We start from the raw sequence: 15152 nt of genomic DNA, 5'->3' as shown, positions 1-15152 counted from the left end.
GAGGATCTAGAGACGAGTGACCAAGATGATAGCAGGTCTAGGGAATGAACCTTATGAGAACAGGTTGAAGATTTGTGGGTTGAAGAAATTGGTTGATAGGCGGAAAAGGGGTGATATGATTGAGACATTCAAATTATTGAAGGGTTTCTATAAGATTCATTCAGAAGTCAATTCTGCACACAGGAAGTTTTTGTTTGTCCGTACATGTCTTCTCAGACGACGGAGATCTCGTTCCTATCTTAAGACCACGGTTATGCCTCTTAGACAAGTAATGTAAGTTATTTTCCCACCGATTCAATACGAAGGATATCTCACCCTCTGTCGATTGATATCATTAACTGCTGATTCTGAATAAACCAATCAGAACTCTGAAAGCATTTCATACGTCTGAAATTCGTTGGCAGGGTAAGTTAATGCATTAACAATATTTTGAGCACTAGCCCATAAAAATGTCCGAAAATAAAAGAAACGATTGTCATATTCTTTAAAATTCAAGTTAAAAATCATCCATTACGCAAAAGAACAATGAAATAAAGCTTCCGAGAGACAGTTTAAACCTCCTCCCATTGAGTGTATGATTAGACAGTGGAGAAAACAGGGAGAACAACTACTAAAGATGCCAAAAAAGAAGAGGACCTTAAGAGGAAAAAAAAAGCAAAATGGCCAAACTTGGAGCAGAGGCTTACGATTTGGATTATGGAGCAGCGCCAGAATGGGATGTGTGTGTCAACCAAGCTTATTGAATATGAGGCAAAAAGGTTTGCAAGAGAAATGAACATTGTTGATTTCACAGGAAAGGCAAAATGGTGCTTCAACTTCATGAGGAGAGAAGGGTTGGCCATGAGAACACGAACCAAGTTAGTCCAGAAAATGAATCTTAGTATGCATTTTCTGTCTTAAAAGTATTACCTAATTACTAAATATACTTTAAATGTTAAAAAAAATATCAAATGTGTTCTGTTGTATGTTTAAAATATTGATTTCTTAATTTTGGGTTCGAAAAATTAGGGTTCGTCTTATATATGGGGGCGTCTTGTACACGGAAAAATACGGTAATTCGAATAAGCGCAGATATTGATTGTCACCGATTATGAAGAAGTGCACAATTGACAGCTAAAAAATCGAAGTTCTGTGTGCTACTCGTTAATTTAAAATAACACGTGTAAACGCAACTTAGTAATCTAGCTTTTTTTTCTTCTTTCTCCTTTCCTCAATGGTTTTATATTAATTAATGAAATGATTTTAGTTCAAGTTTATCCTGATTATCTGCTGAGACAGGCAAAGCGTTACCATCGTACGTATATAAACTAAAAGTTTGTATTAAATATAATTGTTTTATAACTTTAATAATTAACAAATATGTTTAAATCACCTGAATTACTTGAAAAATTTATAAATACACCTTTTTTTTATTGATAGAAGTCTAATTAATATGAAGATCAACAAGAACATGGCAGCATGGCAAGGTGAGATGCGGTGATTAATACCCTTGGAGGGTAATGGATGGCAGTGCTGTAGCCAATGAAGTTCTAACTGAGACTCGGCTATTGCTGTTACCCTCTTGCCATGATCAGAGCTTTAATAGCTCAATAACACCTTATCCCTACACTGTCCTCTATAGATAACGGGGAAGATGAAAAGCATTCTTGCTTCGCCCCATTAAGCCAGTCCTTATAAGGACTAATGGCAGCATGGTGCAAGTTTTTCGGGGTTGAGTACCGCTCCCATTTCGTTACAATGAGTAGAATTAATATATATTAATTAATACAAATATCGTATGAAATTCGTCCCCCCCCCCAATTGTGCTTGTATTTTTTTTATGCATGTACAATACTATAATTGCAATACATGAATTTTCTATTTCCCCTTTACATTGATCCCTGGTGAGGTGTAATGTATCAGCTTGCATCGTCGAAGGTTGTCATCCAATAAACAAAATAGTAAACAATAATAAATAAACCAGTGTCATTCTCTGGATAACACTGATATATTGTTTATTATTATACGATGTGTGCTTCTGGCTATCCTGTAGTTGGCATCAAAGTAATATTTTAGCTTAGCGATATAGTGACATACGAGTTTTACTGTTGGTATTTTATGTTCTGTCACTGGCTGTGCTGTTAAAGCTAATGTTGTCTTTTTGTTTCCAAAAGATCAGCTTTAATATTTGATACTGTAATCATATTAATCTGTTTAGTTCAGAGATGGAGAACCAGCAGCCTTTTCACATATTTTGTCAATTCATCGTTTAAAAAAATGCTATTTTTAAAGCATAACGTTAAAAAAATCAACCGCTATTATTGATCGATCCATAGTTCTGTAGTTGGCGTTTTTTCATCCTTATCCATGCATGTCTGGATTCAGAACTACAGCCGAACAATACGAATTAACTGTCAATGTTACTGAACAGCAAAATAATAATAATAATAAAATAAAAATAAATAAATAAAAATGAAGATACTTATTTTTCGATTGTCCTAGATTAGTTCACTAATATTACTGACAAAGCACAAGTTTTACTTTATATTCGCCTTATAACTGCAGATTTTCAATATTATGAGAAGCTGCTAACTTTGGTTACTCTCATGAGGAGAACACGTGGATTTGACGTTCTTAATATTTTTAAAGATAAATGCCGGGAAGCTTAGCTTAATTTGTGTAATTTAGTAAGTGTATGCACAGATGGCGCGCCTTCAATGTGAGGAAAACATGAAAGATTTATTCTGTTGCTACAAAACGATTATTGATATTTTAGGTATATTTGAGCAAATGTTTCAAGGCATCACCCGTTTCGCAATGTGCTTGAAACTGATAACGAAACATCAAGTGTGGATCTTCCTTGTCACCTCTAAAGTACGCTGGTTGTCGCATTGAAAACTTCTAGAAAACGTTTTAGTACAACGAACACAAAAAATTTTTACATGGAGAAAAATAAACCTTTTGAATTTTCTAAAGAGGGTTTCTTTAGAAACTGTGATATTCTCCGATCAGTGAGTCAAATACAGCAGTGTCTTAGCCTCATTGATCGAAGAATACAATGGCAGGTCTAAAGATTTTGAAAAACATGATCGCACACTTGTTCCAACATGTTCCAACTACACCTGATGGATATTTTTGGTCCACTTGAATATTTACAAATGGAGCTCTCAGAAGACAATATTTTGACATGTCTGTTCGACAGTAAGAAAGATCTCATTGGAATATGGAAGAATACTATCCGACAATGTGTCAACATGCTCGACGTGTGCTGGCTTGTTTCAGCACAACGTTTTCGAGCATGGTTTCAATTAAGACATGCTTCAGATTACAAATGCTGAACACTCACCGGGAAGACCAATGGAAGATAAAGACAGCAATGCTGAAACCAAACATCAGCTATTTATCCAGCAATCTCAAATAAGTCATTATGTACCAATTAGTTAAGTAAATTAACGTAAAGTTAAAGAGCCTGTGCAGCTCAGTGGATGTGGTTTGCACACCACGGCGCTTGACTGCACGAAGGAAGACTTTGTTTCGAATGTAGTCGTCGACTAGAGGAAATTTTTCTAAGCCTTTTTTCGACCGGTTCCCGAGTTAGTCGATCTCTGGCACGGGCAAGAGGGTTTTTCTCCCGGAAACTCGGGTTTTTCGTCCCGGAAAATCGACCGTAGAACCCACATTATTTCAGACATTAAATATATTGTGTTAGGGTTAGGGACCACGAGATGGCAGTACTTGTTGAGCCGTCTCTCTTCACTGCATGCCGCTTAATTAGTGATAGCCTTGGGCCAGCTATCTCTGATTGGCTGCCAGTGGAGATTGAACTGGCCACTCAGTCTCCAAAAGTTAGGTAGGGCTAAACGGCCTCGCCTACTCCCTATACGGGAATAAAAAGACGTTAGCTGATTTTTTATTTATTTTTAACGTAAAGTTTGTATTCCTAGAATAAAATAAAATAAAGTGTTGTATTAACTGTTGATATGTTTAGTTTGTGGAACTCCATTCTTGAATTATTAATTAAAAAACACTTTTGAGTGTTTTTATCGATTTTTAATGTTGTGACATTGATATTCACACTGTATGCATATCACCTCTTTATAATGTTAACAAAATTTATTATATATGAAGTATGTAATATTAGTTTATAGCCTGCGAAGCACGTCGCCATCGCTAGACTTACCAGAAGCTGTTCTGAGAACAATCCACAAGTGAATGCCAATAAACGATGACCACTAAATATGTGAAAATCTGTTATTTTTAAATTAAATAAATACATATTTAAAATAAAAATAATTATTTAAAAACTTTACTTAATTTATTAATACTGAAATTTACAAATTAAAGGAATTAAACGACACCTTTTTTCTTTTTTCATTAATTTAATATTTATAATATAATACAATTGGTCGCATTTAAGAAGTGTATACTTCTTATCTCGTATCTCGCCAATTTTTCTTTAGTCTTCTTTTTTCCACTATCTTTCCAGGAATGAGTGGACAGGGCAAACTAACCCAAGGAGATACAGTTGGAAGGGGTAGATCATCCGGGTAACCCTCATCCTTGGGTCTTATCTGACAAGGGGTCTATGTTATCTGTTATCGAGTGCATAAATATTAATATTAATGTCAATAATAATATTTAAGCGCCTCCGTAGCGCAATTGGAAGAACGACGGTACATTGCGCCTTTCGATTGGAATAGGCCTAAGTTCGATTCTCGTAGCGACGGGAGGAGTCTTTATCTGGACGATTTCAATCGAAGGTGAGTTAGCCGATCTCATACGGAGGTAGCAGGGTTTTTTCTCCCGGAAACTCGGGTTTTTCATCCCGCATACAGACAAATCGTCCCTTAAGAACACACGCAATTTACAGACAAAATATACTAGTTGTGGTGGTGGAGGTGGGCGGTAGATGGCGTTGATGGAGATGATTCGTAGTAGAGGCTCGGTGTAGTGGTTGAGACAGTTGTAGGTGTCCTCCCGCGATGAGTCTTCGGACTCCTTGGAGGTATCAGGAATAATAATAATATTTATATTTATTTAAAATTAATAAATAAATTAACTCATTAAAAAAAAAAACTCTTTCAGTCCAACTAGGAATGAGTAGGCAGTTAGTCATTCTCTGTCGTCATAAAAATTACTTGTGCGGCCAACCAGCACCTAAAAATTAAATTTATATAATTACCTATAGATTATTTTATTACTGTCACTGTCTCTTGATCTTTAACTGATATTGTTGTCTCAAATGGTGTGAGTTCTACGGTAGATTTGTCTGCAATACAAAGATATATAATTCCTATGTTTTATGTAAATTTTAATACATATATATAAAAATATAACGAAAAAATTTACCTGATCATTATAGTATTTTTCTCTTCTTTTTAATTGTCCATACATATTCCTGTTCTCTATCTGTTTTGTCTCAATTGATTCCATTTATACCCGACAGTCACTTAGTCTTGTGCTATAACTTCGTTTCTATGAGTCCAGATGTCGCTTCAGTAGTTGTTTTAATAGTGATTCTGTCAATCTTCGAGCACTGTTATTAATGTTATTGCGAAGAAACATTCTAAAATTTATTTTGCCCATCACTTGTTAGAAAATCGCTTGACTACCAATGCAGGTGGCTACGTATTGATTCAGGTGGTTCTTCTAAACAGCTATGGAAAGACACACATTGTCGTGAATAAATAAAGAAGTGGATTGAACAAACATTGAGAATCTACGGCTATTCAAGAATTCCATATACTCTCACGTCTTGTTAAACCACCTGCAGCACGAGTTAACCTTTTTATCTGTCCGCTGGGGGGAAAAGGGAGGTTATGGGCAATTTGTGATAAGACTTTTGAGTAGTTAAAGTTGGTAGAATTTTTTTTTTTCTTTTTCGCGCGAGTTTTTGGTATTTTTAGGATGATTTTAAAGCAGTCCTTATATTGGTAAACGTTATAAAAATAAATAAAATCAATAATTAAAAATCTTGTATTTTATTTTATTTTATTATTATTTTTTTTTACGAAAGGAAATTTACAATCAAGAACTTCATGACCATGAATATGATACGCGCGCGCGCGTTGCTATGCCAACCATAGTTGAAATGTACTGACGTCAGCGCGTGCTAGCCAAATGACACAGAAGAAATAAGCCAGCTCGCGCTGGTCATTGTTGAAATTAATATTTGCATATTTCAAATGCAAGAACAGAATTTCGGGTAAGTGATGAAGGTTAACTGGGAATTTTCGAAACATCCGCAATGTTTTCCTATTAATGTTATTGAATTTTCGTTAAGTAATGATGTAATATAACACACACACACACGCAAACCCACCCACCATTGCATGTAAAATCGAAGAAAAGTAAACATCGACGACAAATCTAAAGGCAGAGGTTCGAAGTCGAAATGAAATAACCCCACCGTGATCAAATGCCTCCGAAGGCCGACAGGCATCACCGATTCAGGTCAAGTCCTTTCGGTTATTAGCTTTCCGCATACCAACGTTTTCAGATCGCGTGGTCTGGTTGAGTGCAGTTCCGAGCGAAGCAGCCACGTGGCCGGACACATTAAACGCACCGACAAACCCATGATTTCAGCGGCCGCCAGCGACACTCCGCGCGCATGCCGCACAGCTGCACTTAATATCAAGACCCGTAAACGGGGCAGATCAGCACAGCTGTTGCCCTTATTTTGGTCCGCATCGCACGTAGAAACAACTCCGTCCCCCCATGAACTTTCACCCCCCCCTTCTTCCTCGGTTTCCTTTACCAATCCGTATCCCTTTCTCTTCCAGTCATTTTCTCCGTCACATCTGCGACCATTTCTTTGAACCATGTTGCTGGCAAAGTGCATACGACAGCGTGTCGCAGTTGAGAAGAATTTGACATTTGACACGACGGTAATTTAAAGTTTCTATAAAAAGGATTTCTATTTTTGGTCAACGAATAATTGATCAACGGAGATGCTTCGGAGGACGCAGAAATAAGTGTGATGGGTTATAATACATTATCTGAAAAAAACTGGGAATTTTGTTTTTTTTCCCAGGAAGAATCGCATCCACAGTTCGCTTCAAAACAAGGAACGTGTCACAACAAGGTCAGAACCTCCCTTAACATGCAACTTCAATAGTTATACATTTCAACAGCAGAAATGGAAAGAGGCTATTTGAGAAAAAAACATAGTAGCTCACTACGATACAATTTGTGTACAAACTTTTGGGTAGGCCTTGAAAAAAAAAAGCCCATTTTTTTTATAGGCCTACCTTTAAAAATGACCCGTCTTTAAAAGGGGTTATCTTTTAATGCGGTTTTTAGTCAACACTATTGCAGCATCTCATAATGACAGATGTTAAATCTCGTAAGAATTAATTTTTTAAATATTTTTAAGTAATAATTAATAATGGAATATATTTCAGAGCAATTGAATGTGCCAAAATTTGAGGAAATCGTAAATGCTTGCAGAAAATAGGGTATCGATAAATTATCATCATTGTTATTATTTATTTCGTATGATGATTCAATGGCCATGAGCCCCTTTTACGGAGAGGTACGGCACCATCTCATCCCCCCCAACTCCTATTTTTATTCCAGCTGGAAACCGGCATAGCTGATGGATCAGACCTATGGCTGGAGGGACCGTATTCTTAAGCATTCTTGACTGCAATCCGTGTGTATTCACGGGGCTGTTCTGGGGGACGAAAAACCAGAGTTTTCGGGTGAAAAAAACTCTATTAACGTATGAGACCGGCTAACTCACTTTTAGTCAAAAGAGAATAGATAAAGGTTCCTCACGTCATGAACGGGAATCGAACCCAGGTCTTTCCGACCAAAGGGCTTCGTATAAACCGACTGAGCTATGGAGGCTCGTCACCATTGTTGAATGTTTCATAGGGCAGTTGACAGGCTATTTGCATCAATGATTTAGACAAGCATCTTATTCGCGCGGTTGTTTTTCCCCAACACAGCAGGACACAAAAATGAATGGAAATACACTGTAAAATATTTGCCCAAAAGATCGACGATTTTTTATCAGTGGAAAAAGTTAAGACTGTCAGGGATGTCACTGGAAAATTAAAATCAAAATGTTCCTTTTAATAATAATAATAATAAATTTCTAGTTTATTGTATAATATGTATAATAATAATAATTTATATATTGTATAATTTATTTATTATTATTTATTTATTTATATTATCATTTATTGTTCATTTATTATTTGTCATTTTAAATTTGTTGAAAAAAAACTTGGTATATACTGGTATATTATTGGTATATACTGGTATATATTGGTATATTAGTTATAGAAAATATTTGTACTTATCAATATAGAACATAGTACATTTATTCATACGACTGTAAATGATTTTGTTTTGTTTTTATTTCTTCATAGGATAAATATTAAGTAAACTCCGCTAGATGTCACTCGCGTACTTATAATTACAGTATACGTACGTGTTACTAACCTAATAAGAATCTTTTGAACGAACAACCTACCGATGGTCTCTTTCAAAAGGATCGCTAAGCAATCGTACTCGGTGACACCAGCACGCGCTCTTTTATTTATTTTGAACGCTTCTAATAAATTATTAAAGTTAACCGAAAACGATCGAATACGAGAGAGAGAGAGAGAGAGAGAAAGAACGGTTTGCCAATTTGAACTTCGCTAAGATCGTTCAATCCGTCGAAGTATTTTCGAGGTAAATGGAAATGATTAAAGTTAGCGTACAATGCGAGAACGACACCTATTATTCCAGTATGTGTGTGTGTGCTTTTGTGTGGTTTATTTCCCCCTTTCTAGAATGCCCTAATTCACCCCCCCCCCTCCCTGCACGTGTTTATTCTCATTACACTAGCCTTCGGCCACATGGCTGTCGTCGAACAACCATTAGGGTGCTTATCAGTGAGTAGGAACAAGGACGCCTTCATTGTATTAGGGCTCATTATCAGAACCACAATGCCCTGTTTATGACGTCACAATTTCATTAAAGTCACCTTCCGAAACACGTGCCAGCGCGTTTAATTGTTTTACCTTTCTACTCTCCTCCCCCCTCCCTCCCTCCCTCCTGATCCTCCCACATACTTCGGAGAAGAAGCTCAAAATCAATAAATAAAGTCGTCAAACTCCATTTTGGAGCTTTGAACTGTAACTGCAGCGGTTACCGGGTTCCACTCTGCGGCACTTTCATATCCCGACAATACTTTTTTTTTTTTTCTTTCAAGGTCGGATGCTGTTGCTGTTAATCAGCCAGATGTTGTATAACTATATCAGGAAGAATTTTTTTTTTTTTTTTTTTTTTTTTTTTTTTAAATTTTGGTTCGTATTGTTTGTCGTTATAAATACCACACTTGAAAGCGTTGCGTGTGCAACAGCTTGACATTAAAAATAGAGCCAAAACGCAATCACTTTGAAAACACGTGAACTGAAATGATGGGATGATTTAAAAAATAGAAGGTAAATTTGGCATATTCAACAATACATAAAACTAAAGAATGTGAAAAAAAATTTTTAAGAATATCAAAAAATTCGTAGATTCTTATTTTATTATAACCTCGTAACTTAATCGCTAACGCCTTGGGTTTAACTCTCTTTAGGACACAGACGATGTTTTTTTTTCTCCATAAAATATGCAATTGTCTATTTTATAGAGAAAAAATGTCTCCGGAAAATAGACAAACCAGTCAGAGAACACACAATTACTAACAAACAAAAATTTGCGAGATAGGATAGCCTTGATCGGCCAGGCCATTCGAGGCAGATTAATACTTTAATTAATGTGAATATGGAGTCAACAGCCTCCCATATACAGTAACTGAGTCGTGAAGTATTGCACATTCAAATTTTGTTTACCTATTCTTGAAAAAAGTATTAAAATAACAATATAATTCTTTGTCGTCTATTATTTACTTTATGAAAAGATATAAAAAATTCTTAAAACTGAAGATTTCCATAATATTTTAAAGGTATAGCAATAAATCATTTTAATGTTTATATATAGAAAATATATCAATTCTACATTGATGAACAAAATAACCCAACATATGGATAGTGTTACCACTAAGGCAAGTCAGACTATAGCACAGCTATATCCACTTTTGAACAGGAACAGCTTCCTAAGCATAAGCAACAAAATCTTACTTTTCAAATCGGTAATCAGACCGCAACTAACTTATGCCTCTCCAACCTGGGGTCACACGACTAAAAGCAACATCAACAGACTTCAGATAATACAGAATAAATGCCTAAGAATGGCATTTAATGCCCCATGGTTCATCAGAAACACCCAATTACATCAAGAAGCCAATCTTCCAGATATTAAGACCTACATGACAAGCATTGCAGAGAAATTCTTCACAATCACGGATAATCACCCAAATCAGTTAGTTCGACAGGCAGCGGACTACAAGCCCTCAGATCGTTTCAAACATAAAAAACCGAAATCCTCCATCGCAAGAGAAAGCTGATACAGCCTCAATGCTCACAATGAGCGGGTAAATTACCCACAATAATCTCATCACCCACAATCTAAAATCCAGATGAAGGGATAAAGAGTCAAGGACTCAGTCCATCAACCAATTAAGTTCAAGTTCAAGTTCAAAATAACCCAGTTGAATCGACCGTGAGATGCGGTGATTGATTCATTAATACCCTTGGAGGGTAATGGATGGCAATGCTGTACCAATGAAGTTTAACTGAGGTTCAGCTGTTGCTGTTACCCCCCCCCCTGGGGCGCTGAGATTCGAGAGTTTTGAGTTCGCTCTATTAAGGTTTTTGCCTTAAGAGAGCAATTTGAGTCTCCGGGGAAAGTGTTCTCCGGCCAGGTGAGGGGCTTTTGTCGGTGAATTATTTTCTTCGGAATATGAGCGGTTCTGCTCGGTGGTGGCCCGTCACTAAGTGAAACAAACGCTGAGTTGGACGGTCTTCCGGCCATTGTTGAGTGGTCTGGGGATCGTCCGAATTTTTAGACTTGGCTTTCCTTAAACATCGGTGATCAAATACCCTTGGAGGGTAATGGATGGCAGTGCTGTAGCCAATGAAGTTCTGACTGAGACTCGGATATTGCTGTTACCCCCTGCCATGATCAGAGCTTTAATAGCACAATAACGCCTTATCCCTCCATCTTCTCCGTTATATCCTCTACAGATATAACGGAGAAGATGAAAAGCATTCTTGCTTCGCCCCTTTAAGCCAGTCCTTATGAGGACAAATAGCCTAGTCGTGCTTTTGTTTTTGCAAAAAAGCAAGAATATAATTAATTGTCAATTATTATTTATTTGATTAATATAAATGAGTGGCATCTCGAAATAATAATTTATTCATTTATTGTTAACTGACATTCGACAACTCTTATGAGTCGTCTTCTGTTTAACTCAACTATAATTATCTTCTTCATGTGTACTTTAGTTCACTGCTAACTTCTAACGTTGGCTGCATTCACGAAATAAAGATTATTTCTCCGTAGGGTAGTACTCCTTTTCCTATATAGAAATGAACAGTAGTAACTTGCGAGTAACCTGTGTTTGAATTGAAATCATATCTCCGCAAGAATTATATTAGGCTTTTTTTTTTTCATGTTTTTACAAACCTAAACTTATACAGTTTTAGGAGGAGACGAAAGAAAACTTTGAGTTTCATAGTCTAGATGAACTGAAGCATTATTTTAATGTGACTTTATTGTCATATGATAAAATATTTTACTAATTTAAATATTTACCCACCAAAGAATTTAAAAAAAAAAAAAACTATTAATATAAGACAACAACTCTTTTATCATTTCAGCTGCAAACAATCTTCATCTCAGCAACCGAAATATTTTTCATCCTCTCGTAGCGATTGACCTTGAAACCAGATCAGGCACTACGGGCAGTTCTGGAGAAAAAAAAAAAAAAAAAAACACCCTCTTGATGACAACACTCTTCATGTGTAGCACCATTGTGACTCGTAATATATTCGTCAAGGTCAGACACTACGAGGCAATTATAGTACTATAAGAACTTTATATTATTATTAACTATATATTTTATTTAAATATGTTTAAATACTATTTCAAAAGTTGAGAAAAGAGAGCGGAAGATAAATATTGTAAATTTCTAGTCAACTGATCAACAAAGTAAAGAACCATTTAGTCTATAACATGTTTTATTAGCCTAAGTGGGTAAAAATAAATAAATAAAATAAAAAAAAGCAGGTGAAACCACTACGTATTCCATTTACTGAGTATACTCTACCTACTTGTTTCAGTGATTTCTATTAATACTTAATTAATATCATGCATTAAATGCAGAAAAAAATGGAACTAAAAAAATAATGATACGAAAATCGTTTCTGCCAGCACTCTAGGTTATTAAGTAACCTTTGACCTCTAAGGAACTACTTTGGGTGATAAAAGGAACCGTTTCATAGTTGACACCACTTTCTTTGAGTCCACTGAAGCGGCCGCTCTGAAGAAGGAGACTGCGTCGCCATAGCCTTGAAAGTTGATCACCTACCGGCCTAAATACAACAGATTCGTTACTTCCGAAACAACTCTCCCCCCCCCCCCCACTTCTCCAGGCACATTCCCCATCTATTCACATCTCCAGCAAATCAAGATAACGCAATCTCATATAACAATCAAGATAAACTCCCATTCATTTAGATGTATATTTCGACTCTGTTAGCAACGGTTGCCATGTGAAATTGACATCATGGCTGTCATGTGCCAGATGTTGATTGCAGACATGTGGCTTCTCCAAAACAAAACAAAAAACCAGAAGAGTGTTGTAGAATGAAGCGGGGATGGGGGGTGGGGGAAAAACGGGGAGTGAAGACAAAAAAAAAAATGAAATGGGCTGCAATCGTCCGTTGGCAAATTCGCGTGCCACGTGCAACAGACGCTTCGCGCGCGCGTGTGCTCTCTGTCTCTTTGCCACGTGGCCCCTTTTGTTACGTTTCAGGAGGTCCAACACCACCACCACCAGCAGCTGCCAACCGGTTTGCAGGTGTTCCCCCCCCCCTCTGTATGTATCTAACCCTACTACCGTTACAGCTACTGCCAGAGAAGACACTTCCCGCGTGTGCGTGTCTCGATCCAGGCGCGCGCGGGGAAATCCGTCTGCCTTACCAAAGTGGAGTTTCAGAAGGAAGAAGAAGAAAAAAAAAAAAAAAAAAAAAACTACGTCACAATGATGTTGGACTACTAGAAGCTCTCTCACGGCATTCCACGAGCCATGTGGCTTATCTCCCCACACCCGGCTGGATATCGTCAACCGTCAGCGCCGTTTTTCTTTCGTCGGCGTCGGTCCGCAGTTATCCGATCCTAGAGAGAGAGAGAGAGAGCCAAAGCGCACACACGAAGAGAGGGTGTAAGAAAGATTTGTAAAAAAATATCAAAAGACGGTAATCGAAAAAAGTTCGGATGGCGTAGTGTGGAGTGATGTTAGTCTGTCAGAGATTGTGCAAAACTGTAACTGTTTTCAGTGGTTGCCGGTAAGCTGACTTGACGACAGCCCTGTTTTCGGATTCGACCGTCTCAAGGTCATCACTAGTTTTTGACAACATTTCCCGGAATTCGGCAAGTGTGTGGTCCAGATGAACACTTTACTGACCATAGCAAGACCTTACTATGAACTTAGTGAGTCCTGTCTCAGGGTACATACGGGTAAGTAATTATTTATTTATTTTTAAAAATCTTATGCAATAGAATCAAATACTTATATTGCCTTCATCCGGTTAATGATTGTGACGTCATCTCGAGCACGTGTTTGATATAGAAAAGTAATTCTTTCAACAATGGACAGCAGCTGAAAATGTTCATTTCACTCTAATATTTAAACATGAAACTAAGAAAATGAATTGAAATGTGAATATTAGCCAGTTGAAAATGTTAATTTCACTTTTAGCGTGTTGGAGATTTAAATCCTATCTTCTCAACAGTTTATTGTATTGCTTTTACGTTTACTTGGCCCAATATATTAGAAAGGAAAACTCAGAATGAAATGGATAATTATCATTAGCTTCTAAAGCAAACTCGGGATCTTGGGAATAGTTTTAATGGTTACTTAACCAATTGAGTGCATTTTCTGGGTAGTTTGTTTTGAATCGGGGGGGGGGATGAATACTCGGAAGTTCTTCCGTCGTATGACGGCGCCTAATTTATCTTTACTTGATAAAGCCTTATAAATGTAAACTTGTACAGATGGAATTCGAATAGACAAGAATAAATAATAAAGGCTGTATAATTACGAGAGAAGTTAATTATCTTGATTTAATAGAAATATTAAAAAAGGAAAGAGAAATAACACGTAAATATGATCTATATACTTTAGAATCCTCAGAAGAAAAATAGCAAATATCTTTTGTAGGAGTAGAGGTTTAAATTTGACTTTAAAATAGGATAAGAAAATTGGTTTAAAGGGTCATTTTTTTTTTTTTTTTTTTTACTGGATAATAGCAATTAAAATGTTTTGACTTACGTACATGATAAATATTTGTAATTGATTGTAATGACAGATATTGTTAACCTAGTAAGGCAACTTATATGACATTAGCCTTTTACTGCCTTTTTTTTTTAAATTTATGTAGTTTAAAAAGAATGCATTCTCCACACACACACACACACGCAAAGTTCAGGCCGGAAGAGGACAATATCATTCAAATAAATAGAGTATAGTATCATTTAAAAACACTGCTGCCAGGAGTTTATTTTTAGTCTTTTGTCATATAATTTTCTGTCGCATCTACGACGGGTTAAGAACATTCTACGAATTATATACTGGTGATCCTACCTTTCAAGTATCAGGAAAAATTATAAGACTCCTAGATTATAAGACTCCTAGCAGGGATATACACAAAACTTACATGTGTGTGTGTGCATATATGAAGGCGCTAAGAATAAATGCATATACAGGGTGGCCTATAAGTCACGAAGGGGTTTACACATGTAATAACTTTTTATTTATTAATCATTTTAATCCTTTTTTATTATAATGAATCAGAGAATCGGGAGATTTTTTATTTGTTATCAAAAACCACATCACGTAAATGTCCTTCATTTTCGGCTTCACAAAGACGGGCCCATTCTGTTAATGTTTCAGGTTGCAGCGCTTTAATTTCTGCAAGAATGTTCTCCTTCAGCTGTTGGATTGTCTGGGGCTTGTTCACATATGCATTTCACTTCCGACAACCCCATAGAAAGAAGTCGGGGGC

The 15152-nt window shown here is 36.6% G+C and overlaps 1 protein-coding gene across 1 annotated transcript in view; it reads left to right on the top strand.

Annotated features, from left to right (window-relative positions):
* The first annotated feature begins 13409 nt into the window (after positions 1-13409).
* Positions 13410-15152, top strand: part of LOC150103444 (protein CBFA2T1-like) — a 58677-nt gene continuing 56934 nt past the window's right edge. Inside the window, exon 1 of the mRNA XM_090398048.1 lies at positions 13410-13605. Coding sequence (XP_090254174.1) covers positions 13536-13605 — 70 coding nt within the window. The 5' untranslated portion in view covers positions 13410-13535. The remainder of the gene's footprint in view (positions 13606-15152) is intronic.

The sequence above is a fragment of the Typopeltis vanoorti genome, chromosome 9 (genome assembly GCF_054136105.1).
Source record: "Typopeltis vanoorti isolate ZY-2024b chromosome 9, IOZ_Tvanoo_1.0, whole genome shotgun sequence".
In the NCBI taxonomy this organism is placed as follows: domain Eukaryota; kingdom Metazoa; phylum Arthropoda; class Arachnida; order Uropygi; family Thelyphonidae; genus Typopeltis; species Typopeltis vanoorti.
The sequence above is the reverse complement of the archived record's forward strand: the minus strand, read 5'-3'. Positions and strand labels throughout refer to the sequence as shown.